The sequence below is a fragment of the Populus nigra genome, chromosome 15 (assembly GCF_951802175.1).
Source record: "Populus nigra chromosome 15, ddPopNigr1.1, whole genome shotgun sequence".
NCBI classification, from domain to species: domain Eukaryota; kingdom Viridiplantae; phylum Streptophyta; class Magnoliopsida; order Malpighiales; family Salicaceae; genus Populus; species Populus nigra.
In genome coordinates, this window is record NC_084866.1 from 1,260,906 (window position 1) to 1,280,026 (window position 19,121).

General features: G+C 29.0%; 2 protein-coding genes and 1 non-coding gene across 4 annotated transcripts; 1 reads left to right on the top strand and 2 right to left on the bottom strand.

Annotated features, from left to right (window-relative positions):
- Positions 1-644: 644 nt before the first annotated feature.
- On the bottom strand, positions 645-2,226 carry LOC133674887 (probable WRKY transcription factor 40). Of its 2 annotated transcripts, none has more exons than XM_062096180.1 (4): positions 1,993-2,226; positions 1,512-1,797; positions 1,272-1,388; positions 645-1,092 (listed from the first exon to the last, which is right to left on the bottom strand). In XM_062096180.1, exons 1-4 carry the CDS (start codon positions 2,016-2,018, stop codon positions 691-693), a joined length of 831 nt encoding a protein of 276 aa, XP_061952164.1. In that variant the 5' UTR covers positions 2,019-2,226; the 3' UTR covers positions 645-690. The 2 variants fall into 2 exon arrangements, with proteins under 2 accessions (XP_061952164.1, XP_061952165.1); XM_062096181.1 differs by having other exon boundaries at positions 1,512-1,781; positions 1,993-2,223.
- Positions 2,227-13,397: 11,171 nt separating this feature from the next.
- On the bottom strand, positions 13,398-15,230 carry LOC133674177 (probable WRKY transcription factor 40). The gene is made up of 5 exons (XM_062095188.1): positions 14,949-15,230; positions 14,717-14,782; positions 14,276-14,614; positions 14,033-14,149; positions 13,398-13,903 (listed from the first exon to the last, which is right to left on the bottom strand). Exons 1-5 carry the CDS (start codon positions 15,027-15,029, stop codon positions 13,544-13,546), a joined length of 963 nt encoding a protein of 320 aa, XP_061951172.1. The 5' UTR covers positions 15,030-15,230; the 3' UTR covers positions 13,398-13,543.
- Positions 15,231-18,572: 3,342 nt separating this feature from the next.
- LOC133674957 (U6 spliceosomal RNA) lies at positions 18,573-18,674 on the top strand. The gene has a single exon (XR_009835287.1). It is a non-coding gene; the product is annotated as a U6 spliceosomal RNA (small nuclear RNA).
- Positions 18,675-19,121: the final 447 nt, after the last annotated feature.

Consider the following 19,121-nt stretch of genomic DNA (forward strand, 5'->3'; position numbering starts at 1 on the left):
TTTTTAAAATTTATTTTTAATATTAACATATAAAAACTATATAAAAATATAAAATTAAAATTTTTTAAAAATTTTGATAACACGGCAAATTACATTCCCAAACATGTACATAAACACTGAAGCAATTTTTTTTTAATAATCATCCTAGTTATTTTTAGAAAAATTAAGTAGTTTGAATGAAATAATTTTTATAAAATTTAATTTTAAATCTTTATTAGATAAGGAGTTGAGTTAAAAATTTACTTTTTTTATTAATTTTATCATTTTCTCTCAATTTTATTTTTAGATTTTTTTGATAGGTCGTGTTGCTCTTGAACCGGTCAAGTTATTTGAATGATGCTAATATTTTAATTTTAAACTCAAGCTCTATAAAGACTTGAGCCATGATTTTTTCTTTTCAAATTCATTATTTTTTTTTTATTTTTTTTTTTAATAATTAAGTTATTTTATACTGATTAAATTAACTAGTGCACTTTATAACAGTATCTCGAGATTAAATAATGATAAATGGAAAGATTTTAAAGTTGATATACTAAATTAAATTTAATAATAATACTGAATAATTTTTTATAACTTCAATTTTTTTAAATTCATTTTTATATATATAGAGGGAGCGTAAGAACACAAGCAAATACAACGTAGCCTTGTGAGAAAGAGCATAAACCTTTAATAAATAAGACAATAATTATTTCACAGCATTCTTGACGAAGACAGGTCACTCATTGAACTTGCAACAGCCGCAGCTAAAGCTACAGAGAAGGTAGGATCTTTAGTTAAAGATGCCACATATTCTTCAATGTAGTTCTTGTTGTAGTTATTATTAATCTTGCCGCAGTCTTCCATGGATCTTTTAGAAGGTTTTTCCTTCTGTTGATTACTGGGGCTTGAAAGAGTAAGATCAAGAGCTATAGATGGTACTTGAAGAGGAGGAATTTCGATTGGACACTTGAGGACATGATTAGTTATGGAATTTTTTGATGATGAGCTATTTGGAGAACATAAGTATTGTCCATGTGAGCCATTGGGTTCATGGTTGTGTTCTCCATCATAAGTTGCAACAAGTACCGAGTCATCTTCTACACATCTTTGGACCTGAAAACCAAGAATAAATCAAAGAAGACTGGTGTTATCACATGCTCAGTACTGTGTTTGATTGCGTACATGAACCTTGAAGTTGCCCTTTGAAAGCTCTTTCTCGACATAAACTTCAGGATGCTATGTAATTACAGATGTTTTGACTGGTTTTCAAAAGAAAACTCGAGCAGACGTACCTTCTTCTTGACGGGGCAATAAGGAGCCATGGAACACCTGAAGTAAGCTCGAGGTGATGGGTTATCCTTAGTAACCTTCTGGCCATACTTTCTCCATTGATATCCATCTTTCACAATCTAAATTCACATTTGTGAAGGAGCTTTTTATTATCATATGTAAGATCTAGGAATCTTCAACTCAAAAACTTCATGTACAAATTATGTATATACCAAACTGACTAGAGGAACTTAATTAATTACCAGGCTCTTGTCATTTGAGTGACTTCTCACCAAGATTCTCGATGCCTTGGTTATGGGAACTTCAAATCTTGCTCTCTTGTTCGAGTCAAGGATTTCATGACAAGCTTGATCTCCATCCGCTAAGTTGCTTGCTGTCTTTTGTTGATGTTCTTCGGTTTCTTGAATCTCAGCTTGAAGAATGCTGAATCTTCTGGTCATAACTCCAAGCATAAATCTAAGGCTTTCATTCTCTTTCTGCCTGTGTTCCAACTCGAATTGAAGAGCTTCCACCTGAGTAAGATAACATCTACATCTTGAGAAACATTAACTTCATTTTTCAAGCATGAACCCTAAATCAGTATGTACAACTTTTTAGCTATTTCCTGCTCCTTATTTCATTATATGCTCAATGTTTTTCTTTGCCTCCCCCCCTCTATACTCTTATCCAAGTAGTAGTAGTATTCACACACACACACACACGCACAACTAGAAGAAAACATACCTTTTCTTTGCAAGAGGGAAAGACATCCATGGTTTATAGGAGCTTAAGAATACCAAGATAGCTTCAATACTATACAGTATGGATGGAAATTTTGCCAGGAGTGTTATTAGAAAAGGCAAATAGGAGACGTATAAGCCCTTATTTATAAGTGGATATTGATCTCTCGTGCATAGTGGTTAGAATTTTTTTTTTGGAGGACGTTTCGTTCACACAGCCTGCAAGGATGACCAAAAGTAGGTGGCTGCCTTGTCTTAATTAAGGAAATTATAGAAAAAGATTGATAATTTGGTCTTAATTAGTGCTGACTAGTAAAGGGCGAAGTTGTTGAAATCAATCCACGTGTTGGAAAAAATTAGCTAGATACATGAGCCTGTATTCATCAAATTAATCCTTTGAATCCTGGGACTAAAGTGAGAAAATCAAACGTAAGATGGATGACATAAGCTTGTTTAAGTAAGTCTAGACTATGGTTACTTTACTTTGGTTCTCCTATTTTCTTTTTTCTTGGGTCCAATAACGTGTAAAAGGTCACTACTAAGTGCCAAAGACTTGAGTCTCCTTCCCTGTTTTCAAAGGACTATGGTTCTCTATTTTCTTTTTTTTACTTTAATCATTTGTTTTTCTTTCCTTTCTAATTTACATGTTGAGAAAAGTTGTGCCTAGAATTATTACTAATTAAAAAATAAAAATACGAAAGAATAAAAGAGAAATTAAACGGAGAGAATTAAAGAAGGAATTTCTCTCTCTTTTTTGGTTTAAGAGAAAAGAAAAGAATTTTTAGAGGATACAATGAGAAGAATTATGTTAATTTTTTCCAATTCCTTCGCTTATTCATCCCAATTTTAAAGAAAAAAATATGTTTGTAGAAAATAAAATTCAAAGACACCCCCCCTTTTTTTGTATTCATAATTTTAGTATTCAAACAAAGGAAAATGGCTTGATCCCCTTCACATTAACTTAATTTTCCATTTATTTTTCTCAAAAAACCAGACACTGATGAGTAATTGTTTCTATGAACCAACTTAATTAATTTAAAAGGTCACGAAGTTACAATATAAAATGAGGCTATGTTCTTTTTATTGCCCAACCCTAGTTTGAGCCATAACATGCCCGCGCCAAGCTTCAAGTTACATAAGGGCACGCTCGAGCTCAACTTCAAGGTGGGTAAGAGTATGTTCGCGTTCAACTCCAAGTTGGATTTGAATGCGACCGTTCTTGATCATTCTTGAGCCTAGTCATGAGCTAGACCTGTTTCTCTTGGGCTTCGGGCGTGGATTGAGCCCAATATCTAATTAAATATGAGGATATTGATATAAAATACACTAAATACATTTGAAATTAAGATGAAAATAAAAATATATGATTATAGAATAATAAACAACTTTTTTCTTTTGGGGAAAATATATCTTTTATATGAAATAATACTTAAACTCAGGGGTGTGTGTGTATATATGATAGTAATTTTTTTTATAAAACTTTTTAATTTAGATGTGATGGACTATCTAAATTCTTTCGATGAAAGGTGGCAGTGTTTGATTATTATTTTTAAATAGAAGGGACGTAGATAATAAAAACAGAAACATGTTTGACTAAAGAGACAAAGACATAAAAATAAATATATTTTTAGAATAACTTTAAAATGAATTTCTATACTTTCAAAACATGAGATATAAAAGGTGATATGTTTTCAGAAATAATATTTATTATTTTTTATTTCTAAAATATCCTTGTAAAAAACCCTCAATTCTAAAATTGTCTAATTAAGACATGAAATGATAATAATAATAATTATTATAGTTTTAAAACTCAACTCAAAGGTCGATTAAGGGAAAAACTCAGGTCACTAGTTAAGGCCTAAGTCACAGGTAAGATTGGCTCGAGTGAGCTTAAGAATAAAAATGATTAATATCTTAATTTTAAAATTTAATTTTTGGGGTTGACCTAGGGCAAGACCCAGGTTACGAGCGGGGTTGACCGTTAAGCCGGGTCAACATAAAGACAAAAATGATCATTATCATAATTTTAAAACCTGACTTGGTGTATGGCCCAGGTCACATGTAAGGAGGGGAGGGTCAACATAAAATAAAAATGACTATTATCGTAGTTTTAAAACTTGATTCTGGGGTCAACCTAAAACAAGGTCTGGGTCACAAGTTAACCCGGGTCAATGTAAGGATAAAAGTTATTATTATCATAACTTTAAAACCTGACTTAGAGGTCAACCGGGGTAAGGTCTAGGTCACAGGTCGAGAGATCAACTTGGGTTGACTCGAGTCAACGTATATATAAAAATAATTATTATCATAGTTTAAAGCTCAACTCGGGAGTCAACCCGATGCAAGGTTCATGTCACATGTTGGGAGGGTTAACGTAACCGACCCAATTTCTTTTAAAAAAATAACCGAAGCAAATTTGTTTAGAACATATTTTTTTTTTAAAAAAAATTCAACAGGTTTTTAACCCTAGTTTTATTCCGGGTTGACCTGAGTTTTTGATCGGGTCAGGTCGAGTTAATCATTCCTTTATTTTTTCTTAAACTTGGATTAATTCAAGCCTTAGGTTAACCCGTTAAGTCATTCATGCTTTTATAATTAAAGTTATTATAATATTATTAATTTCAACACTCAATATAAACTAACGTAAAAAAAATATCTATTTTTAAAAATAATATGTAAGTTTAAAAACAATATATATTAATGGTAAAATAGATTTTTTTATATTTTACTATATTTTGTCCAACATAACCAAATAGGATACAAAGACAATCACTTTGTATTCTACATCATTGTCAAATGCATTTGTATATTCATTTCATTTTCTATCTTATCTTTTTTGTCTTTAGCAATTTTTTTTTTGTTTATTTGAAACAGTAACCAAACACTATTTTTATGAACAAAAAATAGATGAAAGAGAAAAAAATCTACCATAATTTTTCCTTTTCCTTTTCTTTTTTCAAACGGGATCGTGAATTTAGGAGAACGTAAACAATTTTCTATTCAACTACGGGACATCTTTTTAGCAAGAATTAATCAACGTATAGATACCTTTCACACACACTCTCTACATAATATTCTTCATACCTCTGTTCTTTAGTCAATTAGAAAATCAACGAAAATTTGGGCTTCATATGATGTAGTTACCCTCTTAATTCGTCTAATTTAAGTATTGATTTTTTTCAATGTTCAATCTCCATTATTTAAATGTTAATATTCTGATTCCATGTCATTTTTTCAATAAAAAAAATTGAACTTGAAATCTTTTGGAAATTAAGATGAGATATAAAAGCAAATTAAACTCGATGCTATGCCACTTCTTAATTAATAGCAAATATAATCATAGTCTAAGCCAACTAAACCATGTTATGATTTGTTGTTATACTAAAAGGTTTTTGGCATTTCCGTGGATAATCAATTGACTTTGGAGTGACCTAGATAAGATTTTCCACCAAAAAGGCTTGAATTAAGTAACTAAAAGTTCCCCTTCGAATCAAATTGAGTAAAGTTGAAGGTTAAGATATGCAAACTTTACAAGTGGGCAGTGTTTGATTTCGAAGATATAGAGGGGATATGTTTTTTTTATGCTTTATGTTTTTCAAGTATAAAAATTGACTTGAAAATTGTCTAAAAAATATATTTATTTTATATTTTCATCTTTAATTCTTCAATTAAAAATGTTTCTGCCCCTTTAATATCTATTTTTTGAAACATCAATGATGAAACATAATCTAAAAAAAACATACGGTCCAAGTTAAAATAGAATTAAATTGCTTTTTCCACATGGTAGGCGCCTTTGAGAGAGAATAGTCTAATACCTATGGTTCTTTTTTGACAAAACCAGGAAACTCAAGACCTCCAAACCAACAAATCTTTGATCAATTTCTTTACATGACGGCTAAGACAGCCTGTTTCAATGATGTCTGAATTCTGCTAATTAATGCAAACAGAATCTTTGGACAAATGAGACTGCTTGATAATAATCTGGTCCAATGAAGAATATAGTTTTCGTTAGACTATTCCATGAAATTCGACTGAGGAAACCACACGTGAGTAGGAGGTAGAAATTTTGCCGAAAAACAATATATTTTCAACAAGACAAATAGTATATTTTCAGCAAGACAAATAGTGATACACACTTCCTAAACCCAGACCGGCTCGGTAATTGACTCAAGACATGTTCAACCCGATTCTTTATTTGAATCAAGTATTAAAAAATATTAACTTATAATTGATTTAGTTTGGCTCGATAGATTAATTTACGGCTCGGTTAACTTGGTTAAAATTTATAAAAACTTGTTAACTATATTGGTTTAGTTTTTTTTATTAATTTTTATTGAATGACATGGCAACAATAAAGGGTTGTTCTAAAGAAAAATAAAAGAGAGAGAAAAGTTTGAAAAAAAAAACTTGCATCATTAATTTTTCCAAATGTTTTAATAGAGAGTATACGTATAATTTGTATGTGGACACGTTTTGATTTTCCAAGAGGAAAATCTTTTTCCACATTCACAAACTGAACATATTTTATGCATTTTACATATACAATAAAAGCTGGAAAATGAAGTTGTTGTCGTTGGTGCTGTTCTCATTCATAAGTCACACAAGAATATAATTTTGCGTGAGGTTGGACGCGACGACTGCTAGAAAAGGGCAGCCAAGGGGGGCTGGAAGGTGTAAAAGAGAAATTCGAATGTAGAATTTAAAGAGGACAAAGGGAAAACGAGAAAAAATAATTTCACCTATGTTTCATAATCTAAGATATATAATTAAAATATTATTTAGTGTTTGAGATGGTGATATATATGTTAGAGAGATGCAAACATAATTGTTTTTAAAAAAATTATGATTTGGATTATAGAATAGACTATGTCAAATAAGTTAATTTTATTCTAATTAGATGAGAAAAAAAAAGACAATGATAACATACGAACCTAAAGTAAAATAAGAATGATCAAGATAATTTGATTTTTTTTTTAAAAGGAGAAAAAACAATAGAGTTCAAATTTCAGCTAATTAAATATGAAATAACAAAACTAGGTAAGAGAGAGATAAAAAAACATGTTCAAATTAACCTCAGTTAGTATGATAAACATGTAACTTAAACAATAAAAGATGAGCCAACTGGGTTAACCCATCAAACTTACAACTCAAGTAATGAGATTAAGATAAGCCCTTTTTTTTTTTTAATAAAACAATGTTGAATGATAAAATTGAAAAAAAAATAAGTTAAAAAAGGAAAAAAATTGTCAACTCATGCACGTTAACTTTTCAAATCCGTGACTTAGATCATTAGAACAAACCATCATATATTGAAAAAAATCATAAAGCCCAATTCTCAACTAATCAAATATTGAAGGATGAAGTCATGAAAAAAAAATATACAAAAAGATATAAAATAAAAAATAACAAATAAAAGATTGAGGATCAAAATTGAAATGGAAAAAAAAATAAAAAGAATGAGAACTACATTGAAAACAATTACCATAAATTTGGATTTAAGGATGAAATAGAAAATAAATAAAAATTATACAATTTTTTTTTAAAAAAATCAGAAATAAAAAGAATTTGACCAAATTGAAGAAAAACAAATACACCACAAATTTGGATTGAAGAAAGAAAATAAAAATAAATAAAACTTTTACAAAATAGTTAAGAGCAAAATTTAAAAATCAAAAATTAAAATAATAAAAACCAAAGTTAAAATATCAATAACTAAGGGGACAAGTCTGAAATTTTAAATGTCCAACATGTTTTTCAAGAAAAGAGAGAGAGAAAAAAAAAGTTATTGTACTGTAGCAATTAATAGTAAATTGAGCCAACTTATGTTTTTTTTTTAAAATATTTTGGAGAAGGACAAAATGATATTTATATTACAGCAATAAATAATAAACTGAGTCTATATACACACAATTAATTTACCTTCCCCTTTAAATTCGTTTTATACATGTTCAAACTCTTCATAATTTATTTATTTTTCTAAAAAAAGAACACTAGTGAAGTAGCAATTTTATTTGGTTTGGTCTCTTATTATTAATATTATTTTTATTATTTTCCCATTAAATGTTCACCAAATTTGAATATTTGTAGTCAAAATATGGTGGGCCTAACTTGCAAGGATAAGATAAGAACCTTGAAATATAATCAAAATTAAAATAAAAAAAGAAAAGGCCTATTCAAGGTACATGCAAAAGTCGTCCTTTTATACTTGTCGAGTCAATGCTGATTTGAAGTCAAGCATTTATTAATTAGAAGCCCAATCCATGCACGAAACCATCCCCTTACCTACACCACAATCTTGACCATTGTTTCAGTCTTCTATTTTTATCATTTCCTGCCCACCACAAAGGTGCACCTCCTTTGTTCACAAACCCGGCTCATGGTCTGATTCAATGATCCAAGGTTGAGGTAATGAGTCAATTCACGAGTCAATAAGTTGACCCGATTCAACTATTTTTGTTTTTTAATTCTTATTTGTAACAACATCGTTTTGACCAAGTCACATGAATCAAGAAATGACCCACTAATTTATCTATTGAAAAAACCGATTCCGTCACGAGTCAACCCTCACAAGTTTCAAAATGCGTGTACAAGTCGTATTATCTTTTATTTTTTGCTCTTAAAGTTTTATAGTCTGGTGCAAGTCATGTATTAAATTGATTCAAGCTTTTTTTCTTCTTTTGTTTTTTCCTCTCCCCCAAGAGGAGGCGATGTCATAGGGCTTGAGTTGTTTCATGGTTACTAAGAATATTGAATTGGATCCAGCTCTTAAGCTAAGGTCCAGCCAGGCCTTAAACCCATGGTCCAAATTAATCATGCAAGAAGAGCTGATGGAGTTTTGTTAATTCAAAATTAATCTTAAATTAACCCATGGTCCAATTGTATGTGCCTATATATATATATATATAGAGGCTATGAATAAAAAGCTTGTATGATTTAGAAATAATTTAAACTTACTCTAAGAAAAAAATCTATTGTTCTAATATTTTTTAACTTTTTGAAAGAATTTATCTTATAAATGCACTAAATTAATCACAAAACATGCTAGAAAATGTATCATTGATACACAAACGGATTCCAAAATCCCTCTTACCCTCCAAACCCTAAAAAAAAGAGAAAATTAATCATAAAAGTTGTGTCTTGAAAGACTTGGTTCAATGGTCAAGGAGTATTATTTATATATCCAAGCAATTCTTTGAGAGTATGGAGATGATATCTTTCGATGTCCACACATTTCAATCTCTTCATCCTCATCGTACCTAGATGATGATAATTATTCCTTCTTATCATCTAGAAAAAAATAAATATATCATTACCATCCTGAGTATGATTGCGAGGCTTTATTGTACAAGAAAGAATACTGTAGAAATTAAGAGGATGTTTCTATGTTATGTGTCGTGGTAGTTATTTTTTAAAGTGTTTTTTGTTTGTAAATATATTAAAATAATATTTTTTTAAAAAAATAATTTTGACTTTAACACATCAAAATAATCTATAAATATAAAAAAATATTAATTTAAAGCAAAAAAATTAAAATTTTTTAAAAACACTTTTAAAAAACAAAAACAAAAATCATCACCTGCTTACTTGTATGACAATTATATTCAGCTATTGACAAACATAATCTCCTGGACACATGGGAGCCGTATTCGAGAAATTACAATGTATTTTTTAATTAAAAATATTTTAAAATGATATTTATTTTTTGTTATTTTTTAACATCATCAAATGTATAAAAAAATAAAAAAAATATTGAACAAGTGCGAGAACGGGCATGAAGTGGACAGGAGCCTAGAAGACTCGGTAAACTGGAAGGGTGATGGGTGCCCACGGTTTTTACGCGTACTAATGTCCTGATGGTCACAGTAATAGACAGCAACGTACCACCACCTTGTCATTGTCTGCTCATTGTACTAACCTCTCTTCGTGCTATCATTAGACCACTTTTAATTTGTTTTTTTTTTCAGCATATAATTTTAATATATGCTATACATAATAATCAAACGAGGACCATAGAAGTTGTTACTTTGCTTCTTTTTATGCCGTGGCAAGGGGTGCGTTCAGCACTGTTACTGAATGCCACCTCACCTAGGGAGTTAAATCAACTTCCAACCTAGGTTGATTTTTAAATTATGTTAGGTGGTGGGATGTGACTTGGGGTTAATGATATGATCGAAAGTGGACTTGATTTTTCTTTTTTTAATATTTTTGTTAAGAAATATTATTTTAGATTCATTTTAATCTTGATTTTAATCTTGATTAACCGATGTAACTTGAATTTTAAACTAGATTATAAGCTAGGTCAAGTTTAATAAATTTGATATTAAGCAATTATGTTGTCACTCTAAATATGTGTTTGGTATTTTGATGTCGAGTGTTTTTTAATTGAAAATATATTAAAATAATATCTTTTTTGATTTTATTTTAAAATTTATAATATCAGCATAACAAAATTATTTAAAAATACATAAAAACATTAATTTAGAGTATGTTTGTTTCGAGTAAAATATTTTAAAATATTATACATAAAGATGTTTTTTAAGCCAAACATTAAAAAATATTTTATATATAAAGCATTTTATGAAAATATATTTTACATATAAAATGTTTTATGCAAAATAAATAGGCTCTTAATATTTTTATTAGGTAAAAAACAATTTAAAAAATATTTTTGAAAACAGATGCTATTATAAAACGAACTCTAAGAAAACAATCAAATTAGCACTAGATAATGGGCTTGCGACATGTAGCTATTGATAAATTCTGGAAATTGCAGTGCTATTGTATTTTTCAAAGATATCCCAACTTCTCCAATATTAATATTTAGAAGGGACGAGCAAAAAATTAAAAAATTGATTAAATTAAAAAAATTAAACTGTGAAAAAAATCAATTAAACCGATTAAAATTTTTAAAAAACTGACCGGTTTGGTTTTGGTTTTATAAGTCTGAAACCGAAAAAATCGAACCGAACCGAACCCAAACCGGAAAAAACCAAGCCAAACTGGAAAAAACCGAGCCAAACTGGTTTGAACTGGTTTTTATCCTAAAAAACTGAATCGAAACCGGTCGGTTTGAACCAGTTTCTGTTTTTTTTAAAATAATTTCGGTTTGGTTACTTTTTTTATATATAAAAACCGAACCAAACAGAACCGAAAATGATCACCCCTAACATTTAGAATCTCTTTAAAAATGATAAATAGATTTTTGCTATCTTGAAAACTATATACTAACGGTATACACTAAGTTTATCTTTACCCAATGCTAGCATAATTCTGCAAATATCAATATTTTTTCTTTGATAGTATTTGATTATTTTTTTAAAATAAAAAAAAACTGAAAATATGAAAAACAAAAACATATTTAATTGTGGAAACAAATACAAAAATAAGTTTTTGCCTATTTTTAAAGACAATTTTTAGCCAATTCTAGATCCCTCTGGAAAACAAAAGATAAAAAAAAAACAGATACAAAACCAAGTTAGTTTTTTTTCCCTCATGAATATCCCTTTAAACTTTTTACAATTTCAGTCACTATCCTTACATTAGTTTGAACCATAGATTTTAATTAGCTTAATTTTTAAAATTCAATCTAAAAATTAGAAAATAAAAAATTATAAGAAATATGTTAAATCTTAACTAAAAATGATTAAGAGGTAGGGATTGAATGATAACAAAAAATATGTATATATGATAAAATCATTATCTTGTATTTTCAACTATGTTAGTTTTTTACTTTGTACTAGTGCAAATATTTTATTTTATAAATGATTGGTTTTAATTATTTATTTAATTATTAAATATATTTGAAGAAATGATTTAATGACCGAGTAAATCGTAATTTAATTATATTATCTTTTTATCAATAAATTATAATTTTTATGTTGATTAAAATTTATTTCTAACATGATTTTGAAGAATTTACTGTTTTAGTTAATTAAAAAAATATTAATGCTTATTATAAACTAAAGTAAAAATAATGATCTCTATTTATTATTTTAAATATTGCAAGTTTGTTGATAATATATATTAAGGATAAAATTGATTTTTTAATATTTTGTTTCCTCACCAACCAAATATAATATAGAGACATTTACTTTGTCTTGTATACTACTATTACCAAATACATCTACATTTCTTTTTCTATTGTGCCATTTATTTTACCGGTCTTTATTTTTTATACAGTGTAATTACTGAATAGCCTTTGAGGTTAACTTTTTTTTGCCTGAGGTCAAGGGGTATTTTTGAATTTTTTGACCTCGTTTTTTTTTGTTGCAATTATCGCGTGGGGTTAAGGGTGTTCCGATCTTTTGATAAATAAAAAAATCACTAGTGCGTGCAGAGCATGGGCCAGTAAGTAGGAGGCGCTCACACATTTCTAGAGGCGTGTGCGACGCTTCTTGGTGGTCGTTGGTCGCTACCTTTTGAGGTGGTGTCTAAAGCCTTGCGCAACCCTCTACACGGTGGGCCGTAGCGTGTCATCAAACGGGTCACGACGGAGCTCTGGCTATAATGTTTCTCCGCCCCCTTTTTTTCTCTCTCCTTCACCTTAGAAGGTGTGTTAGCCTTGAAAAAAATACAAAGTGGTCCTCAATCTCTTAATTGTATTGAATTTGATTCATTTGTATTTCAATTTCACCCTTGAAATTTGATTTTTTATGTTTTTTTTTATCAAATCTTATCCTTATTCTTTTGATTTCTATTTATTTTGATTTTAATAATTTTTTCTAATTGGATTTTATTTTTTGATTTAATCCTTAATCATTTGATTTTAATTTCTTTTTGTTGAATTTGATCCTCATTCTTATGATTGAAATTCTTTTTATTTTGAGTTCTCTTCTTGATTAATTTTTTTTTGGCAATTTCATACCTCATTTTGTTGAATATTTCAAGGGTAATTTAAATATTTTTTTATAAAAAAATAATTAAAATTTCTATGTAGGATACATCATGGATAATTTAAATGTTTTTTTAGTAAAAATAAAAAAAATTATTAAAAAATTATTAAGCATGACAGTTAGATCTAAGTTTATTGAGTCCAGCATGATCGCCAGACCCAAAAAGCTTAAAATATTTTCTATATTTTTAATATTTTTTTTTATATTTACTTGCTATGAAGAGCAAATATATATATATATATATATATATATATATATATATATATAAAATTCAAAAACTAATACTCCACAAAAAGGCATTGTATTTTTTCAATTCGTACATTTCAGTACTGGTCAGTGTGTTTTTGGAATGTTTGGCGATTAGTTTGTACCCTTTCAGAAAACAAATCATCCACGAAAGACTGCCTATACTATACTTTCTTGTTCTGTTATATATGGTACAAGTGATCATTCCTGTTTCAAAGTAATAGAGAAAAACTAATTATAGAAATTAATCATTTTGCAAACTAAAGAAGAATTAAATAAACTCTACGATTTATTTATTTTTTCACTTTAATTATAAGTTTCAAACTCATATGATATATGTACGTACATCGATCACTCACATATATATAATTAAATATTCGAAGTAATATATAAAATTCTAATTTTTTTTAAGTAATTTCACCATTTCTCAATCCGAGTCTGGTTGAATCTCCCAGAGATAGCAGCTGCTAGTGCAGCTGTAAAATTTGGATCTCTTGTCAAAGAAGACGCCATTTGTTGGACCAAAATTTTATGAAGTGCAGGCACTTCCATTTCTTGAACAGTCTTTGTAGCAGTATCTCCATGCCTTCCACTTTGGATCAAATCAAGGGTCACAGTAGGAGCTGAACTTCTGATCGGTGATTGTGTGGGAATCGGACCAAAATTAGAACCGTGGCTCGAGCCTAGTGATGGCTCATGTTGAGAGTGGCTAGCGTGGTTGTGCTCTCCTTCATAAGTTGCTACCAAAATAGAAGGGTCTTCAGCACTTCTTTGGACCTGAAAAAACCAAGTAAAATCTCTCGTAAGAAATCTCAAATATCCCTCTAATCATGAGCAATAATCATAATAGAAAGCAAATTGAAGAGGAGGTGAAAGCACTATATTGTGTTAATTATATATAATTACCTTCTTCTTGACAGGGCAACTTGGGGCAAATGAGCACTTGTAGTAAGCCCTAGGAGAAGGATTGTCTCTGGTCACCTTTTGGCCATATTTTCTCCATTGATATCCATCCTTCACAACCTAAACATAAACCAAGTTTATTCATATTAGAAGGAAGGCTAATTAAAGCCCTAATAGACATCTTGATTTGTACACAAAATTAACCACATCATTAGCAACAAGATGTTGATTGATCAAGGAACTTACCAAGCTTGCATCGGATTCAGTAGTCCTAAAGTAAGTCCTTGAAATCTTTGATTTCAGATTCTCCTTTGGCCTTTTACTTGACTCTTCATCAATAGAACTGCTCTCTGCATTTCCTCCACCTATTCCATTAATCACGATGCTATAATCTTCACTCTCAGCCTTTCTCTTCCTTGATGATATTGGTGTACTGAGTTCTTTTACAGAATTCTTGCTCACCAAATCAGCTAAATGTTTTTGCAAAGCCATATAGTTATCGCATACAACACCAAGCATTTCTGTCAACTTCTTGTTCTCACTACTTATCCGAGTCAACTCTTCAACAAGAACACCAACACCATCCTGAGAATGATAAAAAAAAAGTTTCTGATTTAGTATACTTGCTTGGAGGATGAAAGATCAGAAGACAGTAATCCAGAAGCAAAAGTGAGAGAAACTACTGACCTCATTTTTAACTTGTAATTTCTGTTCAAGTACCCTAGTAGAATATCCCTCGAATTTTTTGATTTTCTGATTCAAAACAGAGTGATAAATCCTTTTAGCGCATATACACACATGACAATTATATATCAAGACCAAGAAAAACCGGGAAAGATCGAAGAACTGAGAGCTGAATATCCAATAAGGAAATCCTTTAAATATATATACTGTATGAAAAAGAAGAAGAAGAACTCACCTGAACTTGAGTGCTTTCATTGACATGCTTGAAGGGATTGATGTTGAGATCAAGAGAAGTGTTCACCCATGACGATTCCATTGATGAATTAGTTATGAATCTCTTTCTTGAATAAGCTAGCTCTAAGTATATCTAGCTAGCTAGCTATATATAGAAATTAGAATTTGACACAAGATAACTAGCTAGCTAGTTAGCTAGCTGGCAAGCGAGTGTGGTCTGAATTTGGTCAAGTGAATGAGAGAAACACGCAAGAATGATCAATATTTATAGAAAAAGTTGGCTTTTCAATCAATGGCTTGGCTTGTAAGGAAAGTCCCAGGAAGAAGCAGGTGATAAACAAGGAGACAAAAAAGTGGGAAAGCCACGATTAAGTCATGGTTTTCGTCCTCACAGGTTGAATATATATTTTGAATTCTTTTGTGGCATGTCGACGTCAAGGAGTGTACATGGCCCCGGTAATGAATTGAAGAAGCCAATTCAAGTTGGAATTTTCTGAACATAGAGAAGCTTTTTAATTGTGGACTTTGAGCTCGTGGACTTTAATTTGAGCTCCTCGCCCCCCTAACTTTCCATGTTCTTTCATTTTCTTATTAATAAGTTAATGACAATACTTGTAAGAATTAATGGCTCTCGCTCTGCTGTGATTACATTGAAAATGGCCTTGTATCGATCCTAAGTTCACTCAATAATACAAGAACAAAAAGATGATGATGATTCCGAGATCAATTCTGGCATTTGTTCAATGGGAAAATCGAGGGTTGAATGCTAGATTCCTACTCTAATAAATATATAGGTAATTGGAAGGTTATTTGTAATTATAAATATAAAAAACGTTCAGAAATGTATTACAATATTAAAATAATTAAAAAACATTAAAAAAATATTAATTTAAAACAAATATATTTTTAAAAGGCACCCCTTACGTAATTGAAGACGCAATATAAAAACAAAAGTAGTTAGAAAAACTCAATTTCAATGTGTGAAATTAAACTGATCCGAAAATATTCTGTATTTAATTTGTCACCAATGAAATTAAAGGAAAAAAAAGAGAGAGAGGCGCAAAATTATTTTCATATTATCTTTTTGGGTCTTGTTTCTATTTGACTCAAAAAGCAGAAGGGAAGCAGAACGCGGATTTGAAATGATTGGACTGCCGGTTTTTTGACCTTTTTTCTTGAATTTAATTGGGCTTGATTCCCTGTCTGACACTCTTTTATTTTCTGACACTGTTACAAGCTAATACTTTCGTCGCCAATGGCAGATTTTGATAACTACCAGATAGGTGCCCAGCTCTCACGCAGACAGCCGAAGTACTACGTGTGTGAAGATCTGTGTCCAGCACAGAGACAGGAGTCTAAACACCACGCGGGAGTAGAAGTGTCCCAGCACTGTCACAAGAGCCCAAGTGCAACATATTATAAAGTATTTATTTATAACATAAAAAATAATATTTTTAATATTAATAGTAAAAATAATAATATTTATAACACAAATAATAATATTTTTTATATTAAAACTTTAAATCATTATAAGAATAATAATATTATAAAAAAATAATAATATTTTTGAGATAAAACTTTGTATTCTAAAAAAAAAAATAATATTGACAACGTAAATTATAATATTTTTTATATTAATACTTAGAATTGTTGAGTATTTTTAATAATACTATGCCGCGGGCTCACTCTATATTTTTATAAAAAATGCCATAAAAAATTATAATATAATAATAATATTTTGTTTTAAATTTATTAATTATTTTATTAATAAAAATAATTATAATAAAAATAATAATATTTCTAAAAGAAATAATAATATTTAGAATCTTAAGACCCATGAATATTGAATCTTGATGAAGGACCCAATAGAATTGAGTCCTTATGCTAGACCCATTGATCTTGGATCCTGACGCCAGACTCATTTTCCTTGAGTCCTTAGCCATGACCCAAGCGCCACTTGTCCCCAACCCAACGCGACCCAAGCGCCGCGTGTGCGCTGGGAATGCTCACCTATAAGCTTAGGTCCCCACCAACAGTGCAATCCACAGTGAAAGCACTCACAATGCATCCACGGTGCAGTACAGTGTAATCCACAGTGAATTCATTCTCAGTGAACAGTCAGTGAAACACTAATCCCTTTTAGTTATAGTTAATTTAGTTTTTATTTTTTTAGTTATGATTTTGCATTGTTTAAATTATTGAGATTAAAAATAAATTTTAAAAAGTAAAAAATATATTATTTTAATATATTTTTAAATAAAAATCATTTTAAAAATTATTCTTATTACAACTTCAAATAGTATCTTTATCTTCAAGAGACGACACGCATGAACTGCGAGGATAAAACGATGATCCAACAAGGTAGGTAGCTAAACTAATCAGTAGGTTTTTGGCTTTTGGCAGCTTGTACTAGTTGTTGTGTGGTTTAGGTAGCAAATATCATTGGTGTCTTCAAGATTTTTACAATGATAATATTAAAGTGTTTTTTATTTAAAAATTTATAAAAATTATATATATTTTTTTATTTTTAAAAATTATTTTTGATATTAGTATATTAAAATGATCTAAAAATATAAAAAATTTAATTTAAAATAAAAAATAAAAAAAATATTTTTTTTTAAAACCACTTTTAAAATATAAAAACAAAATATCTTTAAAAACAAAATATCTCCATTACATGAAGATGGTTGGAGAAATAGAACAGGACTTCGAATGATTTCATTATTACATATGGCTGACATCTCTTTCATCCATTGTAATTAAAACAAATCATTAATATTAATTAATATTCATTGAAGATTATAAATAATATTACATTATTTCATCTTATTTTCATATTAATTATTGTAGTCCTTTGATTGCTATTGGAAAGACTTTTTTATTTGAGAATTTCAACAGTGAAATCATTTCTATGTAATTTGACATGTTTTCATTTTATTTATTTATTTTTTCCATAGCTACTTTGTACTTTTGTTTTATACTGTTGATCCAACATGGTTTTTCTCATTATTAATATTAGTATTTACATATTTTTATGTTTATGATTTTTTTTTCATGTTTGATATCTGTAATAAGTTTTCCCCCCCTCTCGTCATGTTCTACGTACCAAGTTGCATATTAAGAGAACAAATCTTCATAAATCTTTTTACTTTTTTTTAATCTAATTAAAACTTATTCTAGTTTTTTTTCCAAAAATTAAAAGCTACATATAAATTCATAAAATTTCATTCACAGTATATATTTTAATGTTTTTTATATACGCAAATAACACAAGAGTCTATTTATAGTTTTCTTACATGTAGTTTAAAACTTGAGATTTCTACTAAGGGATTTCATATTCAAAATTCAACAAGAAAAAAAAGAGAGTTTGTTTCCTTGAAAGAAATAAGAATAATAATACATGAAAGAAGAATTAATTATAATTAACTTTAGCCAATTCTAAGAAAGGGCTTGTTTTTTTTTAATATAAAATATATTAAGTAGCTATTATAGCCATTAATTAAAAACATGACTTCACTAAGAAATGAAAACAGAAATATTCAAACAAATCAGAAAACTTACTTATATAATAACGTCCCACAAAAAAAAAAAAACACTTTATAATAAAAAAAGGTATAATCATATAGCTAAAACAGCTTGTATAAGAGCCAAATAAAACAATACAAAGAAGATTAGCTCAGCTCTGCGCAAGGATGACATGCACAAATATTAATTACATAAGGTAATTATTGAGATGTTTAAGGAAGTTCTGTTAATTAAGTTTGCTTCTTGAATATAAAATCGATCGGGGCAAATTAATAGCAATTAATTAATACAAAGAAGGGTGTCATTCAACATGAACAAACAGGCGCAGCAAGCAAATTCTAATTAATTGTTGCTGGTGGCCTATATATAAAGAGATATAAATAAAAGTCTTTATCTTATTTTATATATATATATATATATATATATATATATATATATATATATATATATATCCAAATATTCTAAAGGGGTTCGTTGAATACAATGAGCATCCAGGAGTTGAATTTTTATATATTTATATCATATTTATTACTTCTAAATATCTTATTTATCAAGCTTTAATATATCTTATTTATTAAATTTTAAGTATTTATATGGATATTCATCATCTGACTACGTACTATTTATCTTTTAATAAAAACTAAAATAG

What these genes read in the sequence shown, in the direction of transcription:
- LOC133674887 (XM_062096180.1), bottom strand. Translation starts at nt 2,018, where the DNA reads ATGTCTTTCCCTCTTGCAAAGAAAAG. An exon ending in TTCCCTCTTGCAAAGAAAAG is followed by an intron (nt 1,798 to 1,992) that starts GTATGTTTTCTT and finishes CTCAAGATGTAG; the next exon opens with ATGTTATCTTACTCAGGTGG. An exon ending in ATTGCCCCGTCAAGAAGAAG is followed by an intron (nt 1,093 to 1,271) that starts GTACGTCTGCTC and finishes CTTGGTTTTCAG; the next exon opens with GTCCAAAGATGTGTAGAAGA.
- LOC133674177 (XM_062095188.1), bottom strand. Translation starts at nt 15,029, where the DNA reads ATGGAATCGTCATGGGTGAACACTTCTCTTGATCTCAACATCAATCCC. An exon ending in AATTACAAGTTAAAAATGAG is followed by an intron (nt 14,615 to 14,716) that starts GTCAGTAGTTTC and finishes TATCATTCTCAG; the next exon opens with GATGGTGTTGGTGTTCTTGT. An exon ending in CTGAATCCGATGCAAGCTTG is followed by an intron (nt 14,150 to 14,275) that starts GTAAGTTCCTTG and finishes GTTTATGTTTAG; the next exon opens with GTTGTGAAGGATGGATATCA.